The sequence below is a fragment of the Ostrea edulis genome, chromosome 6 (assembly GCF_947568905.1).
Source record: "Ostrea edulis chromosome 6, xbOstEdul1.1, whole genome shotgun sequence".
Lineage (NCBI taxonomy): Eukaryota > Metazoa > Mollusca > Bivalvia > Ostreida > Ostreidae > Ostrea > Ostrea edulis.
Genome location: NC_079169.1, coordinates 74,850,603 through 74,862,889, shown reverse-complemented (window position 1 = coordinate 74,862,889; position 12,287 = coordinate 74,850,603). Strand labels below are relative to the sequence as shown.

The following is a 12,287-nucleotide window of genomic DNA, read 5'->3' as shown; positions in this document are numbered from 1 at the left end:
TACATCAACATCTAAAATCTGCATTTGAATATATAACTAATTCTAATTCATATCCATATCCGACACGACAGACGACGGTGTCTGTCCAGCACACTGTATTATTGCCATTTTTCTCACAACCGTCCAAATCCATATTGACAAAAGAAGGACAATGAAAAAAGTACAGACGCATTAAGGGGGATATAAGTTCAATATACCAGAATAATTATACATTTCCGGAGGTCCAGAATATTATTAAAACCTATTGTGCATGCATATAGTATCATGGACATTGGAATTTTCAGCAGTCATTATTAGTGAGTATGGTTGGTTTTATAACCTTAATACAATAATACTAAGACTATGTGAGCACAATATCAAATGCCTCTTGTGCTGTTTTGCATTCAGTGACATCCACTTCACGACCTCAAAGTTCTATCACATGACACGACTGCATGATGCGGAGATTTCATAACTGCTGTAAGGGCATACATACTTGTAGTCATTTAACGCCCATTTTCAAAACACAAGCTTTGTCCCTGGTCAAATATGAATTAACACTGGTTGTTTAATTAGAATTGGCAGACCTCTTCGGTTTAAGAGAAACTGGTCGTTTCGCACCGAAAAATGCCTGAGTTGTGGGAGTTATTCCATTCAAAAGCGATGTAAACTATATGTAGTATTTGGAATTTATTATATACTTTCAATTTCATCTCTTCTTTTTTCTTTAAAAGTTTGCGGGCATATATCGCACGATATATGCCCGGAAACATTCCGGCCCGCAAACATTACGTCACAATCAAATTTCTACGCCGTTAATTTTCAAATTTTTCGTTTTTTTCATTCTTTTACTCAGTTAAACCGATAAAGTTATTGTTAAAAATAAAATTATTGCTAGTTTCTAAATGAAATTGAAAGTATATAATAAAAAGGTTATAGACTTTGTATGGGAAATATGACGACCTCGATTTTTGTCATATTTTCCCATACAAAGTCTATAACCTATAAATATATAATACACTTTAGGTGCCATCCAAAATAACTTCAGCACAGCAGTCAAGGGAAACTTAGTTATAATGGTACAAAATCAGGAAAGAATACAACACGTGTACATTGTATAGTGTATCATATTGGATTGAATCAAATTGAGTTACTACATGAAAACGGGCTACTGAAAATTCTTCGTTTAATTTAAATGTCAACTTACAAATGTACGTTAATATATATCTAGAAGAGAACAATACACAACACGTTTTGTAAGAAATGTGTATAGCTGCTGACACGTCGATATAGTCTGCAGCACCCTAATCACAGAATAGTGTCGGTATAGTCTGCAGCACCCTAATCACAGAATAGTGTCGGTATAGTCTGCGGCACCCTAATCACAGAATAGTGTCGGTATAGTCTGCAGCACCCTAATCACAGAATAGTGTCGATATAGTCTGTGGCACCCTAATCACAGAATAGTGTCGGTATAGTCTGCAGCACCCTAATCACAGAATAGGTTGGAATGAGTGGTATCTCATTTTTGTCCATTTTGTTGAGAACCATGAGGTAAATGTCATGTTATGTTAAAATTTCATGTTCGAATATACATGAGGGTACGAACTGCGACTCTTCACCCCGGCATACTCCGTGAAGCGCGTTATTTATTTGTATTCATACGCACATTCTTTACAATTACATTGCCTTCATGAGGAAATTGCTATCATTACAAGTTGTTGAAACATCAAATTATACACTGTAAGGCCCAATCATACCTCGGAATTTAAAAACAAGTTGTCTCTAATAATATCGATGTCATCAAACAAATCTTTCTAAAATGTGTTTGTCACAACTGAACTGTTATAGGAAGGAGTTTGAGTGTGGTCAGATTGATACAAGATGAAAGCTGTTCGAATTTCAACTAACCTTCTATATATAAACCCCTAAAAGAACCCTTTCCTCTCATTAATCAATAACGCCTGTCTGACAACAGACGTCCAATCACTATGGTGTCCGGATAGGGCCATTTGCAAAAGCGTGACTGCGCGTTAGTCACAACACGCCGTCACGCCAACAAGCAACGCGCTTTCGCGCTCTCACGCCAACAAGCAACGCACCTTCGCGCAGACAAGCAACGCGCCTTCGCGCTCTCACGCCAACAAGCAACGCGCCTTCGCGCAGACAAGCAACACGCCTTCGCGCAGACAAGCAACACGCCTTCTCGCTCTCACGATAACAAGTAACGCGCCATCGCGATGTCACGCCAACAAGCAACACGGCGTGAAGGCGTATTACTTGTTGGCGTGACGATGCGAAGGCGCGTTGCTTGTTGGTGTGACGGCGCGAAGATGTGTTGCTTGTTGGCGTGGGAGCGCGAAGGCGCGTTGCTTGTTGGCGTGATGGCGCGTTGCTTGTCTACGCGAAGGCACTTTACTTGTTGGCGTGAGAGCGCGAAGGCGCGTTGCTTGTTGGTGTGAGAGCGCGAAGGCGCGTTACTTGTTGGCGTGACAGCGTGTTGTGACTAACGCGCACCCACGCTTTTGCAAATGGCCCTATCCGGACACCATACAATCACTGTCCACTTCGTGAAAACAAATCTAACTGGCCAAAAAGAAAAAAAAAGTTCTGAAAGGCGTGGTTCTATTTTCTTTCGCGGCACCTCTATTGAAAGGTCCAGTGTCTTAAAAGTCTTCAGAATGAATTATTTTCACATTCATTGGACGCGTTGAGGTGTGTTATTTTGTATGCAACAACTACATGTAGGCTAGAGATTTGCTTTGACAGACAGGAAAGTAAGTGTCGCGGTCTCGTGTGTGTGTGTGTGTGTGTGTGTGTGTGTGTGTGTGATCAAATAAACTTTTATCATTAGAAGGTTAAGCTTCATTTTGAGTCCATGGTACTTGAAGTAAATGAAATACATGTACAAGTATCCTTTGTTGAATAAAGTATCTAATGTTGATTACGATGAAGTAGACGTAGTTCCAACATGATTCGAACCAAGATACATGTATAACAGTTTCACCTTCATCTCTCTCTTAATCCTTTCTACAAAGATTTCAAAGATGACACTGGGATATTCTGTATCAAATAAACAGAAGCTGTCTCTTTTCTGTTACAAGTATACGGAAATTGCTATTTTTCAATTACAAAGACTGATCAGATGTTTTTCCCCCGTTTGATTAAATAATCCATAATAACCATTGAGCTTAAACAAGTACGGATGAACATGATCATGATAAATTAGATTTTTCGCCATTTTTTTTTCACTATAAGCGTGATCTGCTTCATCAGACGATGTATATGGACGACGTTGAAATATTGCTTTGTTTACCGGTGACAGATTTAAATTAAAGTTTTAATCCAATTCGCATACCGTAATCAATGCTTGATTAAACTGAACTATGACAAGCGAAACAGACGAATGGTTACTGAGATTAATGTAAAGATACTATTTATTAATTAATCTGCTGGTGTACAATTCTTATCGTATCATCATCTTACTAATTTCTTAGTGAAACTGAAACTGACAAATCAAACAAACAAGATGGAAGATACTGAAGACCATGACAACCTATCGATTGACACGACAGCTCAGATGTTGATTCAAAGCAAAACAATAAATTAAAAAAAAACGATAATATTTTCAAGATAGACTTGTATAAAAAAAAAAAAAAATAGAAAAAAGTCATAAAAGATTATTGAAACAGGCAAGAACAGACATAAAGGAAATTCCGTTATCTGCGCACATCAAATCCAACAAACAAAACTGTTGTGCAGACCTGAAAGCTTGATTTGACTTTTACAAAGAATCCAATGACACAACCACGAATGATAATGGTGATGATTATCAAGTACATTACGAAGAAGAGCTGTCATCGCTATCTGATGTGGATTTGATTGATCAGATTATAAGAATTATCATGGAGAAAGTTAAAAACTATTTGGGGTAATTTTTTTATGCATGTTTGCTTTTGTTTTGTAATATCTATATTGATATCCTTTTCAATAGTTTGCATTGTATTGCAAGAAATAAAACTTTAAGTACTTGATTACATGTATCGTTGGTACCTGATCCCACCTCTGGTATATCCAAGGGTCCGTGTTTGCCCAGCTCTCTATTTTGTATTGCTTATAGGAGTTATGAGATTGATCACTGTTCATTATCTTCACCTTTCATCGTAGAAGTTTTAGTAATCGCTTGCTCATTTTAGGTGTCAAATCGTAGGAAGGTTGGTTACGTAAGACCGACAAACATTAACATTGATTTTATATGAAATTGTAATACCAGCAGCAGAGGCAAACCTTTTGGGGGTAAAGAAGGTGATACCTCATCGATCACGTGATATAAAAGACTATCCTCATATGCCTAAAAAATCAAAAAGCAATTTCTACATTTTAATTTTTAAAAAATCGTTCTCAATCAAAGCGTGTTGAAACACTTGGCATATATTTTTTGTCTGCTGTGGTATCAATCACAAAATTATTTCAAATGTATATTCTCAAACACCATGATATTATGCTTTCGAGTGTCATGTTATTATTGGTTTAAGTATTCATTTCTATCCCAAAAGGATAAAATATCATGCCCTCTACGGGTTTATTTTTCTTATATCATCTATATTCGAAATAAGTAATAAACACCTACCATAAGCCCCATACCTTGATCAGGTTAAAGGAGCAATCCGTAGTCAAAATCAGTAAGTAAAGAACGGCCCAACAATATAGTATGAAATACGTCGGACAACATTCGACCTAATGACAAGCTGCATATGCAAATAAGAACATAAAAACGACTACAGAATTTGTAAAATGACTTTAAACTTTAAATTATTATATTAATATTTTTCAATATTTAAGCAAGAAAATTTACAAATTCCTTATTTTTTTACATAACCAAACTAAGCATATATATATATATATATATATATATATATGTATATATATATATATATATATATATATAGAGAGAGAGAGAGAGAGAGAGAGAGAGCGAGCACTAAAAACCAACCACACTCAACATCCAAAGTGTCGGATCTAATAGTATATATAAGCATTAAAGATGACATATCTATCTATCTATCTATATATATATATAATATATTGGGCATTCAAAGCATGTTTAGTTCATCTAATGTTGAATTGGGCATTCAAAGGATTGGAAATATATCAATTATTGATGATACGTGCAGGTTGGACTGGAATAGGACCTTTTGCACGCTCTTTCTTTGCTACTACGAATCTATGATCTCCGTGAGTACATTATGACAACCTAGAAATACTAATCAGCATATGTATCTGACGCTGCGACTAGCCTAATAATCATAAACTATAAGAATGTCACCATCTGTAATCTTACCCCAATGTGTCGGTTTTCATAAAATTGTAACTTACAAGGAACCAAGGTTTGTGTTGTTGGCAAAGGCAAAGTCTTCGATTTGTTGAATTCTGTTCACGGAGAGATCTCTGAAAATAAAATAGCGTCATTACACTTTGATCGTATCAAGTCCAGATACAATATAAACGGTTTACATGTATTGGGATTCAAAATTATAGCATGCAATTATCTTGACAAGACTGCAAAGATGAGTTTATATTCTATCATCAGACAATTAATGACTCGGGAGCTTTGTTTTGCTCATGACATTCAGACTGGGATAGGCATGACAAGCGGAAAAGAGTACCAATTCATTTCCCAAAGAATTTAATACAAGCCTTTGGCCGTCTAACTATTTAACAATATTGTTTTGAGACAAATACTCACCATCATTTGAAAGTTCATTAAAAGCTCTGCTAGAAAGCCACAATAATATTTAGGGTCCCATTGCTTTAATATATTTGTACTTCTTTACAACATACATCGATCTACAGCGAATTACAAGTCATTTCAATTATCCCCCAACCACGATAATGTCTCGATTCCGTGCAGTAATACTTATTCCTAGTATTAATACAAACACTTATTATATTTCTTTCAATTCGAAATAATTTCATTCTCTCTCTCTCTCTCTCTCTCATTTTGGTCCAATCACGTAACACCCAAACATTTATACCTCTACTCTACTTTGAATAACCCATCCCCAGTATAAACATACTTTCATTCCCAAAGAGAATTCGGTATATTTAATTGTTATCATTCACGAAACATTAAGGACAACAATCCCAACTTGAAGTTGCACTTAAAATAAAATTCAGTCATTGTATTTTTGAAAATTCCTTTAGTTGTACTTTGTAAACCCTAGTCTCTCATTTAATATTACAATGACTCGCATTCCAGAAATTGTGCACTCTCATTCTACATCGAGGACGCATGGGTGGTTTTTTGGACGTTCATCTTTCAAACTAATTAGTGCTTCATATGAAATTACATGAGAGATTCTATGTTTCATTTTCTAATTTGGAAACACTTTATGTTGGCCATAATCCCCATGACTCGCAGAAAAAGATAATTCTATAAAGCTTTAATCATACACTTCAACAGAAATACTAAAAATACCTTCTAGTATTCGGACTTTTTCTATTAAAATATACTTATGCTACAAATATTGTTTTCTCTCTGACAGTAAAATAGAATCAATGTAAGTGTCTGCAACTTTACATTTAAGCTATACATGTCATATACATCATGCTTTGTGAACTAAAAAAAGTCCATGTTTTGGGGCAGATGTGTCTTGAGCAGATCGTGTTTGTTTCCAGTATTTCCCACGTGAGTTGTGAGAACATGTATTCAAAAGGGACATGGAGGTAATAATTGGTTTTCTGATAGGAAACAATTGATATTGCCAATAGTTTTAATTATTTAGGCGTGACTCTTAATTTCAATGGTAACTTGGCTCTAATACAAAAAACATTAGCTCAACAGGGTAGCGAGTGTATGTTTGGTATACTAAAAACATGTAAAGATATCTTTTTGAATGTACAATGTTAAAATTGTTTGATACTTATGTTGCCCGTGTTCTCCATTATGGAGCAGAAATATGGGGTTTCAATATAGAAAAGGGTATTGAGAAGGTTCACACGGTTTTTTGTAAATTGATATTGAAAGTTAAGAACTTCACTTCAAATTACATGACGTATACAGAATTGGGCCATGTACCATTAATAATACACAGAAAATTACGAACATGTATATTGAAGGATTGGGTCAAAATCTTGAGTAATCAGAATTGTATTTTGAAAAATTTATATGATGAAATGTACATATTTATGTCTATCCATATCATAATTCATGGGTATTTAAGGTGAAGGGTATGGTATGATCGATGTTTTAACAACGGTATTCACAACGTGTTAAGAACAAAGGCTGACAGATATATTTATCCAAGAAAGAAAAACCCTTTCTTTGAAAACTCTTAAATGTTTCATTTACAAATAATTATTGGAGACATTCGATGTACAGAATAAGCTTAGAAAAAATATCCCGGAAAACCTTATACTATCTTTCAAAATATAGGCTATCTTCACATAAGTTGGCTCTGGAGCAAGGCCATTTCAGTCAAACAGAACATGCTCAACGTATTTGCAGATTATGCAATCTACTAAACAAAATCGAATATGAATATCACTTTAGTTTGGAATGTCTATAGTATAGTCACTGGCGTAGTACATAAAAATATCATTGGACAAGGTCATCTACCTTTAAGCTTGTTCGGTTACTTAGAAACAGAAAACAATTTCACAATCGTTGTATCTTTCTTTAAAAAGGTACTGCCCATAGAGATAAAGCATGCTCATAGCGTATATAATCAATTTCATATCAGGATATAAATGTTAAAAATTATATCAAATGTTCAATATATATGTACCTACGTTTATGTTAGTATAATGTGTGTTGTGTGCACTGCTGTACTCGCAGTGCCATTGTATGTGTATTTCGATAAGTCGATGTATGCTCTCATCTCTTCTACAGATATGTGGGTGTCTTTAATAAATAATTTTGTGCTAATAAACTGAAATGATCTGGAAAAAGAACTTGTATTCCAACCTTTTGTATACCATATATACATTGCAATATTGTCCTCAAACTAGTAACAAATTTATGCACCGGACAAAACCAATTCATTTCAATCACTTACAGCGCTTGTAACCGTTCCAATCTGCTTAGGGCTTCTGTCGGAATGGCCGAGAGATTATTGGCGTCCAATCGCAAATACAACAAACCATAAAGCCCGTCAAAACTGTTACTGGATATAGATGAAATCTTATTGGCATCAAGGAACCTTGGTCAAAATAGATAACATCAACTGATGTAAAGTGTTTTAATGAATCGATGACTACATTTTTAAAAACACCAGATATCACTTAAAGAGATATCAAATTCAATCATAATTTACTTTAACGTTTAATTGATTATGCAACATTTTAACATCCATGAAGAAGAGGGACTGCTAAGCACCGGTTTGTTTCTGTGGCAGCCATAGTGAGTTTCGTATTTTATCTTCTATTAACAATTCAGCGAAAAGGTACAATTGTTGATAGTTTCTTTGATTTAATAAAATTGTAATACAATGCAAAAATGGAATCAATTTTGAATGTTCCTTTGTTCCTGGTTTAGATATATAGTTTTAACATTTGTTCTGTTTCCAATAAGATGCAGTTGTATATTACGTATAATAACATTGTAATGCAGTGGAAAAGATGCATTTACTGACAATTGTTATAATTGTTATGTACTCTCAAACGTAAAGTAATTCTAATTTTGAACTGTTTATTATAGATATTTCAGATTTAAAATGTTTAAACATCCTACGATCGCCATTTTGATGCAGCTGTGTTTCATTCATTTGTATACTGGTATTCGTTAGCTTTCAGATGAACACCAAAAAAAAAAAAAAAAAAAAATCCATTGATATAACTTGAATAAACTATTTCTCGGTATTGATCATTCAAATAAAAACGAAGACCAAAAAAATTCCAAAGCTGAACTCTATTTGCCATTTTATGGTACTCTTGACGCCATAACATCACGGTCCGTACTGGTATTATTCCATTTCAAGGAATAATATTACACGGCTGCTTTTATGTTATTTGTTATCAGAACCGATGTCTATTTCACTTATTTATTAGCTAGGTATTAGTATCCTAGTGATATATCCCGTTTTTCTTCACTCACAGCTCCGTCAGTCGGTACAGATGCCGGAAGGTGGAATCATTTAGAGACATTAGATTATTCCCCATAAGATACCTGTTGAAAAAAGAGATCAATGATATAGAATAAACAAGATACTGAAAACATTAGGTTCAGTTTACAGAGTGCTTGATCGTGAAGATTATATAATACGCTGGACTGTTCAATTCACGCATGGTAAAATGTGTTTGATCCACAGTGAAAATACAGTACTCCATCATTTTATATAAAGTAATATCGCCATAAATATACACGATATTACATGTATACTACCTGTGATTGTGTACGTAAATCGAATGGCGTTGATGAAATAAAACACAGGTTTCATTATATTTCAACAGTTTAAGGAGGTATTCTACATCGTCATAATGACCGACTTCCTTTTAAAACATGGATGAAAATATAAATATCAGCAATATTTGTCTGTTCATATAAAAATTTGTCGCCTAGCCGAGTAGTTCAGTAGGTTAGCACGTCGACTGCTGAACTGTAGATTGCGTGTTCAAGACCAGCAGGGGTTTTAAATTTTTCTCAGATTGCTTTCAACTAAAACTGCATTTTCTGACTAAATAAAGTAAATTTGAAAGTTTTCAATTTCAAAATATTGTTGTACATGTCCACTTTTCATCCATATCAAATTTCTCTGGTGTAGCATACCTCCTTAAACAGAATTTAGTGTACTTTACAGACTTATACTTCTCGTGTCAACCTAATTGTGTGGGCTTTTTCATTAACGAAATATACATGTACTAGATAGTTGATTGCATAATTGAAACAGTAGTAAATCTTTTGGAAGTGACGCGAATCTTCCTGAATAGAAGCCACTATTTCCCTTGATTTACAGCTTTTTAAGTATCATGATACGTTATCTCCAGAAACAACCATTTTTCAAAGACTTCCATAGATTGAAATACCATGTTGCTGAATTTTGAAGGATTTGGATTGAAACATAATTGTTATAGAAAGGAACTGCATTTTCCCTCCATAATTGCAATGAAGGGAGTGGTCCTCGCTGTATGACATGTCATTGTGAAAAACATGCCATTAAAGAGAGACTGAATATTAAGCCTCATGACTATATAAACTGAGAATAGACTTTAAGTCAAAATTATGATTGAGTTATGATTACTTCTGCCTTCAACAGGCCGCAATAGCTCAATGGTAGAGCGTTCGCTTCGTAACTGAGAGATCGTGAGTTCGAGTCCCTTTCGTGCCATGAGAGTGTCAAACCTAAGGTAGTGATTGCTCCTTCGCCAAATGCTCCGCATTTAGAAGTGAGAGTCACGGGTCTGTCGGATATGACTACCTCGGCCTAAGTCGATCATCAATCATAGTAGTGGTCTAGTTAACTGCCGAAACTTAATTGTTCATGCCTAGCTTGCTTTCGGACCTTCAGTACGCATGTCTGGATACTAAAGTTTAACCATTCTGTAAGCATAGGTTGCTGTGTGGTAGACCAGACATGCGCAGTTACACCTCATCTGGTTTCGACCAAAGACAGTTCGGTCGTATTACGGTTCAACTCTAGTTACTATAGTTAATGATCGAACTATGCCTCTACAAGCATAGGTTACTGTGTGGTAGACCAGACATGCGCAGTGACACTTTTTCCGGTTTCGACCAAAGGCAGTTTGATCGTAATATGATTTAACTCTAGTTACTATAGCTGATGAGTAGGCCCTTAAAATCGGATGTCCTGTGTCGCGGCAGGCGTTGGCACACTAAAGAACCCTCACTGTAACGGCCCTGAGTGTTAAGCATAGTATATTCTCAGTTTATGGCCTTGAGGTCAGATCTTGTTTTATTTGGGTTTTGTTTGTTTACTTTTTCTCATATCATCGAAAGATAAAACAAATAAAAAACTAAGTTAGAATTGGCTACAAATTTTTCAAAAACCTAAAAATTTTCGGAACTAATAATGTTTCAATCACTTTTCAAAACTTACAAGGACCCCAGCTGGTACAAGAACTGGAAGGCTGTCTCAGATATTGAGGTAATTCCATTGCCAGCAAGTCGTCTGCAATTCAAAGTGATGGAATCTATTACATATTGCTTTGGGACAACATTATATTCATAACAATCTAATTCAATTCTAGTAAAACACTTGACAAAGTTTCGGGGTGTGTCATGAAATAACATAAAGTACAAATTAGCCAGAGACACGGTAGCACATGGATATAAATGGATGACGTCATATAATTTACATACACCAATATATCAACAAAAACCAATACACTGTATATACTATTAACTCAGTTCATTGCAGTGGTGACTAACCGTTTTCATAAAGCAGTGTATACGTTTGCCATCCTGTCATATGTTGTGTAAATCTTCAAGACATTGAGATAGATAATACTTTTAAAATTGCATATAATCTGTCCTGTTTGGAAATCAGTCGTATTTCTTTTAAAAAGTATGCAGAGTATTTTATCGTGCAGGCAGACCGATTCTGTTACCGCTTTCACTGGTATGCACATTCTACAGTTTCTATGTAAAAGACTGGGATCTATGTAATACCACAAGGAGTGTTTGTGCGACTGACAGATAAACATGGAAATCTAGGCAAATCTGCTGTTGAGCTGAGGGCATCAGTCAAAGAGCGTCATCGTCACCAAGAAGAAAATTTCTTGCCTGTATACTGGTCTGGGAGCCCACTTAATTGAAAAAAATGGTTGATTGTATATTGTTTAACGTCCCTCTTGAGAATTTTTCACTCATATGAAGACTTCACCATTGCCGGTGAAGTGCTGCAAAATTTAGGCCCAAGCTCGGCGCTAAGAAGGGATCTTTATCGTGCCACGCGCACACCTGCTGTGACAAGGGACCTTGGTTTTCGCGGTCTCATCCGACGAACCGCCCCATTTAGTCGTCTCTTACAACAAGCAAGGGGTACTGATGTCCTATTCTAACCCGGATCCCCATAGGTCTATTTGAAATGAGGTATTTTACAGACTAACAAATCTACAAACACAACTGAACGCATACCACTGAACTGCACGAACCATTGAACTAAACTCGAGAAACACAATAAGTGAATACTTACAAAGCTACCAAGTGCCGGTATCCCGAAAAGGCTTGGTCTGGCAGCAGCGTCAGATTATTCATACTGAGATCTCTGTAAAATGATATGTTACTAGATCACTTTAGATCCTTTCTGAGATCATATGCTTATCAAGTCTAGCATAATGATAAAGGGACG

General features: G+C 35.5%; 1 protein-coding gene across 1 annotated transcript in view; it reads right to left on the bottom strand.

The window, feature by feature from the left end:
• The window catches only part of LOC125683526 (leucine-rich repeat-containing G-protein coupled receptor 5-like), a 46,638-nt gene that overhangs the window by 17,203 nt on the left and 17,148 nt on the right, over nucleotides 1-12,287 (bottom strand). The window contains exons 2-6 of the mRNA XM_048924774.2: nucleotides 12,132-12,203; nucleotides 11,034-11,105; nucleotides 9,074-9,145; nucleotides 8,037-8,180; nucleotides 5,356-5,427 (exon numbers count right to left, since the gene is read on the bottom strand). Coding sequence (XP_048780731.2) covers nucleotides 5,356-5,427; nucleotides 8,037-8,180; nucleotides 9,074-9,145; nucleotides 11,034-11,105; nucleotides 12,132-12,203 — 432 coding nt within the window. The remainder of the gene's footprint in view (nucleotides 1-5,355; nucleotides 5,428-8,036; nucleotides 8,181-9,073; nucleotides 9,146-11,033; nucleotides 11,106-12,131; nucleotides 12,204-12,287) is intronic.